General features: G+C 38.9%; 1 protein-coding gene across 1 annotated transcript in view; it reads right to left on the bottom strand.

Annotated features, from left to right (window-relative positions):
* Positions 1–243: 243 nt before the first annotated feature.
* chic1 (cysteine-rich hydrophobic domain 1) overlaps positions 244–14,799 on the bottom strand; it is a 51,929-nt gene continuing 37,373 nt past the window's right edge. Inside the window, exons 4-6 of the mRNA XM_070882716.1 lie at positions 8,423–8,479; positions 4,641–4,700; positions 244–3,958 (exon numbers count right to left, since the gene is read on the bottom strand). Of these exons, the coding sequence (XP_070738817.1) occupies positions 3,908–3,958; positions 4,641–4,700; positions 8,423–8,479 (168 nt within the window). The 3' untranslated portion in view covers positions 244–3,907. The remainder of the gene's footprint in view (positions 3,959–4,640; positions 4,701–8,422; positions 8,480–14,799) is intronic.

The following is a 14,799-nucleotide window of genomic DNA, read 5'->3' as shown; positions in this document are numbered from 1 at the left end:
GTTTCTCTCCACAGATGCTGCCTGACTCACTAAGATTTCTAGCATTTTATATTTTTATTATTAGAGGGATTAGTTGGTAGGTTTTGTTTATTATAAGTGATCCATTCCAACATCACCACCTGTGCAAAATTAAAATGGTGGGTTTTGTGTAATTTTGAAATAAGATCAAGGAATCGTTGCGGTTTTATTTGAAAATTTAATGAAGGGGTGGTAGGAGTGGAGAAAATAGTCAAAACACCATGCTATACTTAAACTTGCTTTATTTATACATGTTCATAAATGACCTAGCAGGATGGAAAACATTAACTGAAAGTAGTACATTCTATAAATACACATAGCTAACAGTAAGCTTAATTATGACAAAAATATTTTGGGGAGGGGGTGGAGAAGAGAAGGGAATAAGTTGTAAAGATTCAAACAATGGCAAAGTGATTGTTTGAACTACTGACCCGTTAAACATGTTCTAATGCTATGTGCAATTCAGATGAAATTCGGCATTTTACTGGTGTGGCCAATACTTTTGAAAGGATTTCACAAAACACTGATAATTATCCATGTGCTTATCCATTGGTCTACAGCACATTCAACACTTCCAGCATGTGGTTTCAATGAAGTAATTGGAATATAACACCAAGGCTAGGTGTTACAATAATGGATTCCAATTTATATTGATTTTTTTCTCTTCCCCTACTCATGTTTAATAACTCAAACAACCAACATTATGCAACCATGGTGAACCTTTGCTAATTTTCACCTTTATTCAAATAAAAATGTTTGAATTAATTTACTTTCTTCTGCTGACATCACTTAAGTACTGACTGAAAACAAGCTCCACTTGACAATGGATCTGTTAAGCTGTCAAATAACTTTACTAAATAACTAAAGTTAGTTTTAAGAAATTACATGTAGCAAAATGTAAATTCTGCATTTTTCACCTGTCGTGCTGCCAGCAAATAACTGCTTTAATATTTGATGTAATTTACAACTGTGTATAGTCTATCATGCAGCCACACTGTAATCTTGATTGTTGGAACAATTTTTAAACTGCTTCATCCACAAGCTACAAGCAGATTTTAAGAAAATGCTTCCAGAACAGCATAAACTTGCATTTGAAACTTTGTTTTTCTGCAGTTAACAAGACCCATTTGTGGCACTTTCAAATAAACAAAAAAATTGTAATTAAATACAAAAACATGAAAACAGTTATTCAAAAATATTTGAGATGGAACATTCCATTCCCTGTTAGGTCCTAGTAACATCCAAATTAAACAAATTGTATAGATTTAAAAAAAGGATGTGTAGGAATATCAGGGTTCACATAGATTATCTTCTAAACCCTTCAAATTGTTACTACTTTGTAACATTTTCCTATTAATCTATGATGTATAGTCCTGGCAAAGAGCACAATTATAGTAAAATAGGCAACATAAAAATTCAGTATGCAGGAAACTGCATTATAAAATCATCTGGCCAATACAGTGATCTAACATGCTAAACATACAATATTTGATCAGTTTTTTACAAATACGTGTATTAAATTTTACTTCAATACAACCTAGTTGTTATCCCTTTCCCTTCCTACTATAACTTTAGCAACATTGATGTAATTAGATAATTTTTAAATAACCCACCCAATATTAGTAAGTGATCTGTCAGAATTAAAGTGAGTTAATGATATTTAAAAGTGTGGGTATGTGTAGCCATATGGTAATCAACATGCTTTTTGCTCCTGGGAACTACTTTTATCTATGAATTATGTTTCTTCATAATTTGAAATAATCTGGGTCAAATATGGTTTGACACAGTGATAAACCATAAACTTCAATTATCTTGGTTTTATCTGTAGTTATCCTGGGATCTGTCACTTCTGATCAACAGACAAATTTGTAGGTGATTACAGTGGCTTGGATAACTACCTCCACAGGTACAACCATTTGGTTAATTTGGCACTTCCACTAAATCTCTGGACCAATTTTACTCACCATCAACAACTGGTTAAAATTCACATTTGACAGAAAGTTATACATTTGACTGATTCTTAAAAGTTCCAAAATAAAGTTCCATTCTGGCAGTAAAGAAGGAAGGATAGAAAAGATGTTAAATGAAATGTGTGTGACAGGGTGGGGGGGTGGGAGGGAGTAAGCAAAAGGAAGGAGGGGTCCTCTATGAACTTCATAGAAACATTAAATGGTATATATAGTGTTAACCTAGGATATTAAGGTAAACCAGGAGAGTAGGACCAAAGCACATCAATTTAAAACAGATATTAGGGAGAAGTTCTTTATTTAGAGGATCAAATGCTTGGAATAATTTACCAGGCAGGGTTGTGGAGCCAAACACATTACGGACATTAAAAATGTAGCTGGATACTGTGACAGGAGAGTTAGGGTACTAGCGATCAGCTTCTGTACACCAAAAAGGCATTTTCTTGCCTTCCTGTCCCTAACACTAAATGGGGCACCCTCTTCCACTATCTACAGTTACCCAAGAAAAAGTGTGTTACTGAATGCAATAGCAGGTACATGTGTTAAGAGTTCATAAAATTCTCAAATATTCTGCCCTTTTTAACAATACCTGTACTTTGGTATTATACCAATGAATATCTCTAAGCAAGAAGGTATAAGATACTGAAAGCCTAAAAAAGACAGATAAAAATAAGTTTCAGCTCCACTATTTTAAAGTTTTGCAGAGGGGTCAACTCCACTTGCTAAAAAGGGGTACTTAATTTTTAAATATAAAATTCACAACAAAAGGTAATAATCCAGAATAGGAAACTCAGCAACATGTATAATTTGCTTCTTTGCTAACTTTATCCCCCAAATCTTTGAAGACTTGTGTTCCCATTCTACAAGAGCATGCTTTGGAGGGAGAGAAATTAAAAATTCTTGCTGATGCAAATATTGATAATGCATTCTTCTTTCACAATGAAGACTTTCAACAATTATACAGAATATAAGTGTTACTTAGCAACATGACTAAAACTCATCAGAGGGAATGTTACCAATGAAGCAAAGAACATTGATTCTCAAAGGGCAATGGATCTTAGTAAAATTTCAGCAGGACTCCCAAGCTAAAGAAAAGACTAAACAACTATCAGTATTGTGGGAGTCGAGGGAACCCCATTGAAAAAAGGTGGTTGCTACCAATTGGAACAAGAAACCAAGCTACTTAAATTATTATACACAATCTTTCATCCGTTTTATCCTTCATCCAAAATGAAATATAATTTCAACATTTTTATGCTTGCAGTGATTAATACAATAAAATTTGCAGTTAAATGTAGACGATAATAATAATGATGATCAGAATACTTGAGAAGTTCAGTAGCTCTATCCCAGAAATTAGTTTTTAATCTACTCCACTTCCTTAGTCATTTTTCCCATGCAGTGTACATTAGATTTGATCTTTTACGTCAATGGGAGTAATTGTTCCTACTGTAATCCAAAGGCACTTTCTCTTCCAGTTGCACTGCTAATCTCATTATGAATACAGTATAGAGATTAAAATCTGCACAAAAATTCTCACTTGATCAAAAATCCTTCCATATTTCAAGATTCTTGGGGTGTAGTAAAGGAGTAACATTACATTCTGTAAACATTGACATACCACACTGTACAATATGGACTGAAGCTCTATGTACAAGATTTGAGTTCTTTCAAAGTGAACACCTCCATATTCATCAGGTGAATGTGGTAACAGATTGGAGTACAACACTTCAGAGAAAAGGAAACTAATACATGTGCAAAATATGCTTTGTGAAAGAAAGAAAACAGATGAGAAAGGTATCTACACTCACTACAGTAGATTACAGTTATTACAGGTGCATTGGCAGTCATCTGTTCACATATCTACAAGGCACTAAGGGCAGGAATGATATGCTTTTACTTCTCGATGGTTGGGCCTTTTTTCAGTCCGGTCGGAATATAGGAAATTTTGGTAAGAATTCTATTAGTATTACCTGTAAAGAACAAGAAAAGTTACTTTGTTTGTAAACAGCATTTGCATTAAACATTCTGTGAACTGCAGAATAAGGATCTGAAACTTTCAGAGAACTGATAAAATATGTGCAGTGTAGGAATAAGTTCACTTGGATAAGTAAGAGATGGAATTATACACATGCTGACACAACCAATATATTCATAACACAAAATAAGTCCTGCATGTTGTACTATTCCAAACTAAGAGCACAAGTAGGCACCTCGTCTCAGATCTCTACCAAAGCTGTTCTTGAGCCAGCTAGCAAGAATCAGACAAGTGGGGGTGACCAGCCTACTGACTTTTGCTTCCTCTCATTTCAATTCCAGGTCTTCTGCTGGTTAGCTCATTTCTATCAGGGTAGTGGTTATGGTGATCTTGGTGAAACAAAAATCAGCCAAGCTCTCCTGCTCTTGCTTGTTTTCCAGTAAATCCTGCTAGAAAATGTTCATGTTAGGCAAGTATAAGATCAGACTCAGTTGTGATGGCTTCAAACATCCTGTTGACGTTCACGATCTAGGATCACACATGAAGACTGGCCACTGGCCGTGCCCATGAAATCATGCCCTAGCAAAAATTAGTGTCTTCAGGAGGAGGAGGGGAGAAATTGGTAAAGCGAAAAAAAAGGTTTGGAACTAGGTTATCAAAAATGTAGGTATACTTACATATTCCATCATGTTACTGGACTCGCATTTCCTTTTACTTAACTTCCAGTGCAAACCAAGCTAATCCCAAAACAAGAAACACACACATTTAGCCGAAGATAAATAAAACTTTCCCTTAAAAAAAATCCTAGTGTGAATGCTATATTAGATAAGGCAAAGATTTCGACTTCTGGGCTAATTCGATCACTTCTGTATATGAATAGTAAATATATATTCCAGTAAAACAACATTTACTAAAGCATCTGCCATTCAGAATATTAGAGGATATCAGAATCTGAATGTTTATCTTTTCATCCTCACTCTTCTATGCTGCAAGTGGATTTAATTGGTATTGCTGAATTAGGCTAAGATTATTCTTCCTCCATACTTTATTTGTTGAATACTTTATATTCAACAAATAAAGTATTCAGGTGAAGAACTTCCCTTTATATAGCAACTTTAACGTGCAAAACATCCCAAGATACTTTATAGAGAAATAATAAGAGAAACATGGCATAGAGATCAAAGTGATGACTTTGGCAATGTCAAAAAGATGTTTTTTTGGAAAGTTTTTAAAGGAGGACATAGACAGATATAGTGGGGATTAGTGAGGAAGTTAGAGTATGGGCAAGACAACTAAAAGTTCTGCCGTCAAAGATGGGACAAAGCGAGGGCAATTCACAGGAGGCCAGAGTTGGAGGATTTAAAGATGTGAGAGTGTAAGTAAGGCTGGAGGAGGTTGCAAAAGTATGAGGAGAACCTGAAATGAGAGCAAGGATTGAAATTAGTTTTACAGGGGAAACAGTTAATGGGTGAATGAGACAGTGCAGGACAGGATATCGACAGCTGCATTTGGGAAAAGTTGAAGTTTATTGAGCGCAGTTGAAGTCCAGCAAAGAGGGCAGTAAGGTAATTAAGTATGATGACCACCAAAGCTTGGATGAGAGTTGCAGCATCAGGAAGTGCTGAATTACAGGCAGATGTGGGCAATACTGCAGACATTAGAGCAATCTCTAATCACAAACTTTCTTGGTGATGAAATATATACGCAGTTCAGAGAGAATTGATGTTGTACCTTTGTTTAAAAAGGGAGAAAGGGATAGACAGAGTAATTACAGGCCAGTCAGCCTAACCTCAGTGGTGGGAAAATTATTGGAAAAAATCCTGAAGGACAGAATAAATCTTCATTTGGAAAGACATGAATCAATCAAGGACAGTCAGCATGGATTTGTTAAGGGAAGGTCGTGTCTGACTAATTTGATTAAATTTTGCGAGAAGGTAACAAGGAGGGTCGATGTGGGTATGTTGTATTGTATATGGATTTTTAGCAAAGCTTTTGATAAGGTCCCACATGGCAGACTGGTCACGATAGTAAAAGCCCATGGAATCCAGGGAAAAGTGGAAAGTTGGATCCAAAATTGACTCAGAGGCAGGAAGCAAACGGTAATAGTTGATGGCCGTTTTTGTGACTGGAAGGCTGTATCCAGTGGGGTTCCGCAGGGCTCAGTGCTGGGTCCCTTGCTTTTTGTGGTATATATCAATGGCTTGGACTTGAATGTTGGGGGTATAATTAGGAAGTTTGCAGATGACACCAAAATAGGCTGTGTGGTTGACAATGAAGAAAGCTGCGGATTGCAGGAAGATATCAATGTACTGGTCAAGTGGGCTGAACAGTGGCAAATGGTTCTGTTCAGCCTGAGCAAATGACATCAGTGTTATGGAATTCAATCCGGATAAGTGTGAGGTAATGCGTTTGGGGAGGTCTAACAAGGCAAGGCAATACACTTTAAATAGTATGACACTAGATGAACAAAGGGACCTTGGACTGCCGGTCCACAGATCTATAAAGGTAGCAGGCCAGGTAGATAAGGTGGTTAAGAAGGCATATGGAATACTTGCCTTTATTAGTCAAGGCATGGAATACAAGAGCAAGGAGTTTATGCTTGAACTGTGTAAAATACTGGTAAGGCTGCAGCTGGAGTACTGTGTGCAATTCTGGTCACCACATTACAGGAAAAATGTGACTGCACTTGAAAGGATGCAGAGGAGATTTAGAAGAATGTTGCCTGGACTGGAGAATTTTGGCTATGAGGAAAGATTGGAGATGCTGGGTCTGTTTTCTTTGGAACAGAGTAGACTGAGGGAGACTTGATTGAGGTGTATAAAATTATGAGGGGCCCGGATTGAGTGGATAGGAAGGACCGGTTTCCTTTGGCAGGGGGCATCGATTTAAAGTAATTGGGGGGAGGTTTAGGGGATAAGAGGGGAAAATGTCTTCACCCAGAGGGTGGTGGGGGTCTGGAACTCACTGCCTGAAAGGGTGGTAGAGGCAGAAATCCTCACCACATTTAAAAAATACTTGGATGTGCACTTAAAGTGCCATAACCTACAGGGCTACAGACCAAGAGCTGAAAAGTGGGATTAGGCTGGATAGCTCTTGGTTGGCCGGCACGGACACGATGGGCCAAAATGGTCTCCTTTCGTACTGTAAATTTCTATGATTCTATGACCATGATGCAAAGACTGCACATGGTTCTGTTCAGCCTGAGCAAATGACATCAGTGTCATGAATTTATGGCAGGTGCCCAAAAGTGAAGGCCTCAGCCTTACTCATGTTCAGCAGAAAGAAGCCAAGACTTGATATCAGACAGGCAGTCCATTAGCATGAAAGTGGTCACAGGGTTAACAGCAGTGATAGAGAGATAGACCTGGTTGCTATCAGCATATATACAGAAGCTGATTCCATACCCGCAGAAGCTATTGCTGAGGAGCAGCATGTAGTTAAGGAAGACAAGAATTGATCCTTGGAGAAGGCTAGAGATGACAGTGGAGAAGGGAAGAAAGGCCATTGTTGGAGATGCATTGGCTGCGTATAAATAGAACACAAGAACATAATAGGAGCAGGAGTAGGCCATTTGGCTACTCGAGCCTGCTCTGCCATTCAAGTAGATCATGGCTGATCTACTACCTCAACTCCACTTTCATGCACAATCCCCATATCCTTGATTCCCTTAATATCCAAAAATCTATCGATCTCTGTCTTGAATATATTCAACAATTGAGCATCCAGAGCCATCTGGGGTAGAGAATTCCAAAGATTCACAACCGTTTGATGAAGAAATTTCTCCTCATGTTAGTCCAAAATTGCCAACCACTTATTCTGAGACTGTGACCCCTAGATCTAGATTCCCTAGTCAGGGGAAACATCCTCCCAGCATGTACCCTGTCAAGCCCTGTAAGAATTTTATATTTCAACGGGATCACCTCTCATTCTTCTAAATTCTAGGGCATATAGGCCTAGTATCCTCAATCTCTCCTTATCGGACAGGGTTTTGGGGGAGTTGGCCATGTAGCTGAGTGTATTCATGTCACCATGCTAAAAACGTCGGCGTCCCTCCTATAGTTAGTTTAATTTTCTTCATCTCTCTCCTCCCCAAAATAAACCTTCCACAATACAGAGATAGAGAATAAACTTTAATGACTTGCAATCAGATTAGATAGATGACTAAATTCTCCCTTAATACAATTTGATAATTCGACATCTCATTATAATCGAACTTGGCAGTGGAGAAAAAATACATAGAAGAATATCTTGGACATGTAAAGCTCAATCTCAAAGTGTTAGTGTACAAGCAAAATATAGCGCCACCATGTGGAACTTACTGGTTGAAAACCTCTGAACTTTGTTACAACCCTTTAGCAATAGTTTCTGGCTGCAAAAGGTTTTGTCAATTCATAAAACAAAACTACAGTATTTATGTATGCACTTAACATATGCAGAAACACTTCTTTAATTTTCTCACCTTGTGATACAATCTGTTGTTCTCCCACTCTAACAGCTTTTGTATTGATCTTCTCGTCTGAAAAATATTAAATGAAAGATTTTCTCTTAACACACAATGCTGTTAGAAATAGCCAAGTTAAGGCTATCTCTGGTCACCTTAATAATCAGGATCAACTGTAAACCAAACCATTGTGTTTAATCAGAGTTTAAGATGGAATATAACACATTAGTTATACAGCAAAAACACATGACCGTGATAAGTAGCTGGTACCCAATCCGATCGGACAAACGGCTGGCGTACGCGAACAGTTCTCTAGCTTGCGGCCTCTCTCTCCTCTCGTCTAGAGCCTCCTTCGGTGAAGCATGGGATCACTAAGTGTTTGAGCAGCCCTAACTCCTGGTTCTTCCCTCCACTGTTTGCGGGGATGAGCCCGCAGGGTGTTAATTTTAGTGTTTTTAGGGGTGAGCCTGGAATGGGATATTGACAACACCGTTTGGCCTATAGAGGTTCTTCTTTAAGGTTACAACCAAAGTTTAAACTTGCCTACTAATTAGAAACTTTTGTTTTAGTGATGCTGATTGAGGGATAAATATTGGCTGACACCAGGGATAACTCTCCTTCGAAATAATGCTATAAGGATCTTTTACGTCCACCTGAGAGCAGATGGGACCTCTGTTTTACATCTCATCCAAAAGATGGCACCTCCAACAATGCAGCACTTTCTCAGCACTGCAATGGAGTGTCAGCGTAGATTTTTGTGCTCAAGTTCCTGGAGTGGGACTTGAACCCAAAACCATCTGACTCAGAGGTGAGGGTGCTTATTAAAAATAGAAGTCAAGTGGCAGAACATAAAGGTTAGCACCTCCAGTATCCTACATGGGGATTTCAGGACATACATCAGTTAGGCACAGAAGAAAGTTTAGGTGTTGCTGCAGAGTGAGCCACCCTACACACCTCCTAGCAAAAGATTACAAAATAGAGCTGCAAAGACTATTTCCTGCCGCTCTTGGCAACAAAATACAGATACATACTGCTGTAACTTCTTCATTTGCAGCTCCTGTATTTGGTGTAGTCATATAACCACAATGAATTCAAGGCTGCAGGCGAGAACTAATGCTGGCATTTACCTCCTCAAAAGAAAACACAGCAATTCTGCCACTGAACTTAATCTGTTCGAAGATTTTAGGTGTAATGTCTGTAAGCTTGTAATGTTTGTAGCTCCACACTGTGGATGTGGACGTATTGTGTACTGCGTGCAGGGTTAATAATAAACAGAATCGGCAGATTTCCGGAGACTTCCGAGAGAGCTGCCTGCCATATTAGGAAGCTGTGTGTGCTGTGCTCTGTGAATATATCACATTTGGCGACAGATGGGATTTTTTGGATGATTTAAAGCTGAAATTTTGTTGGTGAAGGATTCAGCCAGCCGACAGAGACTTTGGAAGTTTCTGTCTTTGAAAAAAGCTACAAAAATCCGAGGTAAAATACAGCACACGGTGTGAACAGCTAGAGATTAAAATGGCAGGTGTATTGGGATATTTGGGTGAATATAGACACGACCGGGAACGTTTTAAAGTGTATGTAGATCGGCTAGAAATGTATTTCACTGCAAATAACATAACTGAGGTTCCAGACAATGCAGTCCAGAATCAGGCTGTTTGGGAACGTAAGAGAGCGATCTTCTTATCGGAGGCAGGTCCGACATTATATGACACTTTTGTAAATCTGCTTGTGCCTGACGAGCCAAAGGACACAACGCTTAGAGATTTTAACGAAGCTGGAGCAGCACTATAACCCCAAACCGTTAGAAATTGCTGAAAGCTATCATTTCGGGATTCAGAATCAAAAGGCTGATGCAAGTATCAGTGACTACATCGTAGCATTAAAAAAGCTATCGATGCACTGTAATTTTGGAAACTTTCAAAACCGAGCATTACGGGATAGTTTTGTTTGTGGGGTGAAAAGTGATGCGATCAGAAGAAAGTTATTGACGACGGATGACTTGACTTTTGAGATTGCTTGTGAGACAGTGAGGTCGATGAGCATGGCCGAACAATATTCTGGAGAATTAAATAATGATTACGGTCGTCAGTCAACCCAGGTAAATCACCTGCAGGTTCAAAGCAAAAGACGGGCATGGCCGAAAGTCTCAGAAACTGGAAATTCTACCAGAGTGTCGAAGTCTTACTATAGATGCCTGGGACAACACATTGCTCAATGTTGTCCATACGTGAAGGCAGAGTGTTTCTTCTGCAGAAAGACTGGGCATCTTGCAAAGGCATGTTGACTGAAGGGTAAACCAGCTAACAAAGCTATGAGTCCATGAGTAGAAATCCCAAGAGACTACATAGCATGGAAGAACAACAACAGGACGAGGAGCACGAGGTTAACAGACAGCGATTCGGAAAGCATCAAAATCCACATAGATGTTGCGGGATTCAAGATACCAATGAAAATTGACACGGGTGCATCAGAGAGTGTAGTACCGGAGTCACTATATCGCGACAAATTGCGTGATTTCCAACTGGAGAAATCCAAGCTAGAGCTGCGAGGCTACTTGTGAGAGAGAATTCCTGTGGTAGGTCGTATCACCGTACCGGTTAAATATAAAGATCAATTTCAGAACTTGCCTCTAATAGTAGTGAAAGGAGACAAGCCTACCTTACTAGGAAGAAATTGGTTGAACTCACTGAAGCTGGATTGGAGTAAGATTTTGTGTGTGGAAGCGAGATTTTCATCAACGGATGAGGTTATCAAGCAGTATCCGAAGGTGTTCTGCGAATTGGGCAGTCCAATCCAAGGCTTCAAGGTGAGTGTCAGGGTACAGAAGGATGCTAGATCGGTTTACTACAAGCCACGTTCCGTACCATATGTACTCAAGGAGAAAATTGAGTAAGAACTCAAAAGATTAGAGACTGAGAACATTATTTGTAAGATAGATCGATGTAATTGGGCTACACCCATTGTTGTTGTACCCAAGTCCGATGGTAAGGCAAGATTGTGTGGTGATTATAAAGTAACCGTAAACCAGGTTCTAGAGGGTAATGTCCCCAATACATTGCCGAATATAGGAGATTTGTTCACAACACTGACAGGTGGTCAGATCTTCTCAAAACTGGATCTTACGAATGCCTACTTACAGCTTGAACTAGATGAGGAGTCCAAGTCATGTTTGACTATAAATACTCATCTAGGCCTATATCAATTTAAAAGGCTACCGTTTGGAGTGTCTTCTGCCCTTACCATATTCCAAGGGGTGATGAACCAGATTTTGCAAGGTATTGAAGGGGTAGTATGTTATTTGGATGACATACTAATTTCAGCATCAAATAGGCAAATTCATAATAACATTGAATGAAGTCCTCAAACGGCTAGAGATGCACAGAGTACGAGTGTCTGCTCGTAAGTGTGAGTTATTTAAAAACTCAGTAGAGTACTTAGGGTACAGAGTAGACAAAGATGGTTTACATCCAACTATGGAAAAATTGGATGCAATTAGAAATGTACCCACTCCCAGGAATGTCACTGAACTTCATGCATTCTTGGGTCGTTTGAACTATTATGGGAAGTTCCTACCAAATTTGGCTACAGTATTACATCCACTGAATGAACTTTTGAAAAAACAGGCCCATTGGAAGTGGTCAAAAGAATGCAATACAGCATTCAGGAGTGTAAAAGCAAATTGGTAGCGGGCACCATATTAGTTCATTATGACATATCTAAGGAGATTAAGCTAGCATGTGATGCCTCTCCGTATGGAGTTGGGGCAGTGATCTCTCATGCATTAAGTAATGGGGAGGAGACACCAATTGCTTTTGCTTCACGCACTCGGACCATAAGCCCCTAACAACAATCCTCCATCCAAAGTCCCCAGTTCCAACATTAGCTGCAGCCCGAATGCAGAGATGGGCTTTGATTTTGTCAGCATATACATATGATATTGAATAGACGATCAGCTGATCACAGTAATGCTGGTGCAATTTCTAGATTGCCTTCCCCATCACAAGTTACACCTGATAGGGAAGAAGTGTTTTATTTTTCATAGTGATGAACTGCCCGTCACAGTTGAAGAGATTGGTAGAGCAACCAAACGTGACCCAGTGATGTCAAAGGTGTATGAGTATATTGCAAATGGATGGCCAAATCAGGTAACAGACAAAGATACACATCCATTCTTCATTCGTAGGAATGAATTATCAGTCGATAAAGATTGTATCATGTGGGGTGCAAGAGTGGTTATATTATACCAAATAAATTCAGGTCCAAATTATTAGGAGACCTCCATGACCAGCACCTGGGAATGTGCTTGACCAACAGTTTTGCACGCAGTTATTTATGGTGGGCAGGTCTTGAAAAAGATAAGAGTACATCGTGAGTCAGTGTACATGTCAATCGGTAAGCAAGCAACCACCACCAGTACCATTACAGCCATGGAAATGGCCTCCCAGGGTGTGGCAAAGGCTACATATTGATTTTGCTGAGTTAGAAGGACAACAATTGATCATTGTGATTGATAGCCATTTGAAGTGGGTTGAGGTGTTTCCAATGTGGAAAATAACAAGTAAAACATTGGACATTTTACGAAAATTATTTTCTTCATTTGGCCTCCCTGAAGAAATTATTTTGGATAATGGACCACAAGTTCGAGAAGAATTTGCACAATTCACAAGCAAAAATGGTGTGAAACATACCAAGGTTCCACCATACCATCCTGCTTCGAATGGTGCAGCAGAGCACACTGTACAAATTGTCAAACGTGCCCTCATAAAACAAATGTTAGATCCAAATGCAAGGAAACGACAGTTGTCATTTGATCACAAATTGGCTAATTTTTTGATTACATATTGAAATACTCCTCATACAACTACTGGTAGAACACCAGCAGAGTTGTTTCTCAAATGACAGCCACGAACCAGATTCTCGTTGTTAAAGCCAAATTTGGCACAGTCCGTAGACGAGACACAATTAAGATGGAAAGAGAATCATGATAGAGGTAGAGTAAAAGAGAGAAGTGTGAAATTAAACCAGGTGGAGAGAGTGAAGAACCATCACCATAAATGTTTAAAGTGGTTACCAGGAAGAGTGGTGAAGATATGTGGTCCTCGCACATATTTGGTAAAGATGTTTGATAATGGACAGGTTAGGTTTGTTCATATTGATCAAATTTTATCTACAGATATGGAAGGAGTTGAAGGTGGGAATGATTCAATTATTTCTGACTCATCAGATAGTTTTGATACACCAGTAGCAAATCCTAAATCCAATGTATTGGAAACAAATCCAGGAGAGAATCAGAATGAAAGTCTGAGTCCGAGTCAGGAAAACAAAGAGCCTGAAGTTAGTGACTTCAAATGAAAATCAAGGAAATTCTGTGGAGGAAAACGTTCCTCAGGATGAGCCTCGAATGAGTTTAGATTCGAGACCATGTTTGGAAGGTTCTGTTCGAGAGCGAAGGTATCCTCTTCGAAACAGAAAACAAGTGGTAAAGTTAAATTTGTAAATATGAAAAAAAAAACATTTATATCCTGTGTTATGTATAAACATGAAGGTTATGTATGATGTTTGTTATGATGGCTTCTTCATTAAGGAGGGAGAAGTGTAATTGTCTGTAAGCTTGTAATGTTTGTAGCTCCACACTGTGGATGTGGACGTATTGTGTACTGCAAGTGCAGGGTTAATAATAAACAGAACCGGCAGATTTCCGGAGACTTCCGAGAGCTGCCTGCCATGTTAGGAAGCTGTGTGCGTTGTGCTCTGTGAATATATCACATTAGGGAATTCTAGACTCTCAGTGTAGAGCAATACAAGAAAACAAACATTTCATTTATAATACTACACTGCACTAGGGGGAAAACTAAGCATATATGAATGGCAATGTTTTTAATGTTTTAATAATTTAATAGTAGACCAGGCACAACTGAGTCATGTGCAACTAATGTACACCCAAAAAATTGATACTAGCACTGAAGTCAGAGCGTTTGATCCTGCAGCAAGAAGTTTTGCTCAGTCTATCATGACCAAAGCTCACATATTCCAAAACAAGAAAATAAAATAAGCCAACAGCACTTCATATGACAGGAGGGACACCTTTTCTTAAATTAACTTAGTGGAGTTATGTTATTAAAAATGTTGAGTGCAGGTTGCTGGATTAGGTAAATTGAATTGCTCAAATACACAGATTTCCAGTAACTCAACTATCAACTTCTCATCCCTTTGCCCTCTCTCTCTCTGGCTACCTGCGTATTCCTAAAACATAGACTATGCTAACTTCCTTATTTGCTCTAGGCAAGATGTGTGTACTTTGATCCAAATAGTTCTATTAACTGCAGCCTCTTCCTTTTGCTTTTTGGGTTCTATGCAATCTTTGTGGCCACCTTGAATTGAGTTTAACAACA

This window comes from Pristiophorus japonicus, chromosome 6, assembly GCF_044704955.1.
Source record: "Pristiophorus japonicus isolate sPriJap1 chromosome 6, sPriJap1.hap1, whole genome shotgun sequence".
Classification (NCBI taxonomy): Eukaryota; Metazoa; Chordata; class Chondrichthyes; family Pristiophoridae; genus Pristiophorus; species Pristiophorus japonicus.
This window is presented reverse-complemented; position numbering and strand designations above follow the sequence as displayed.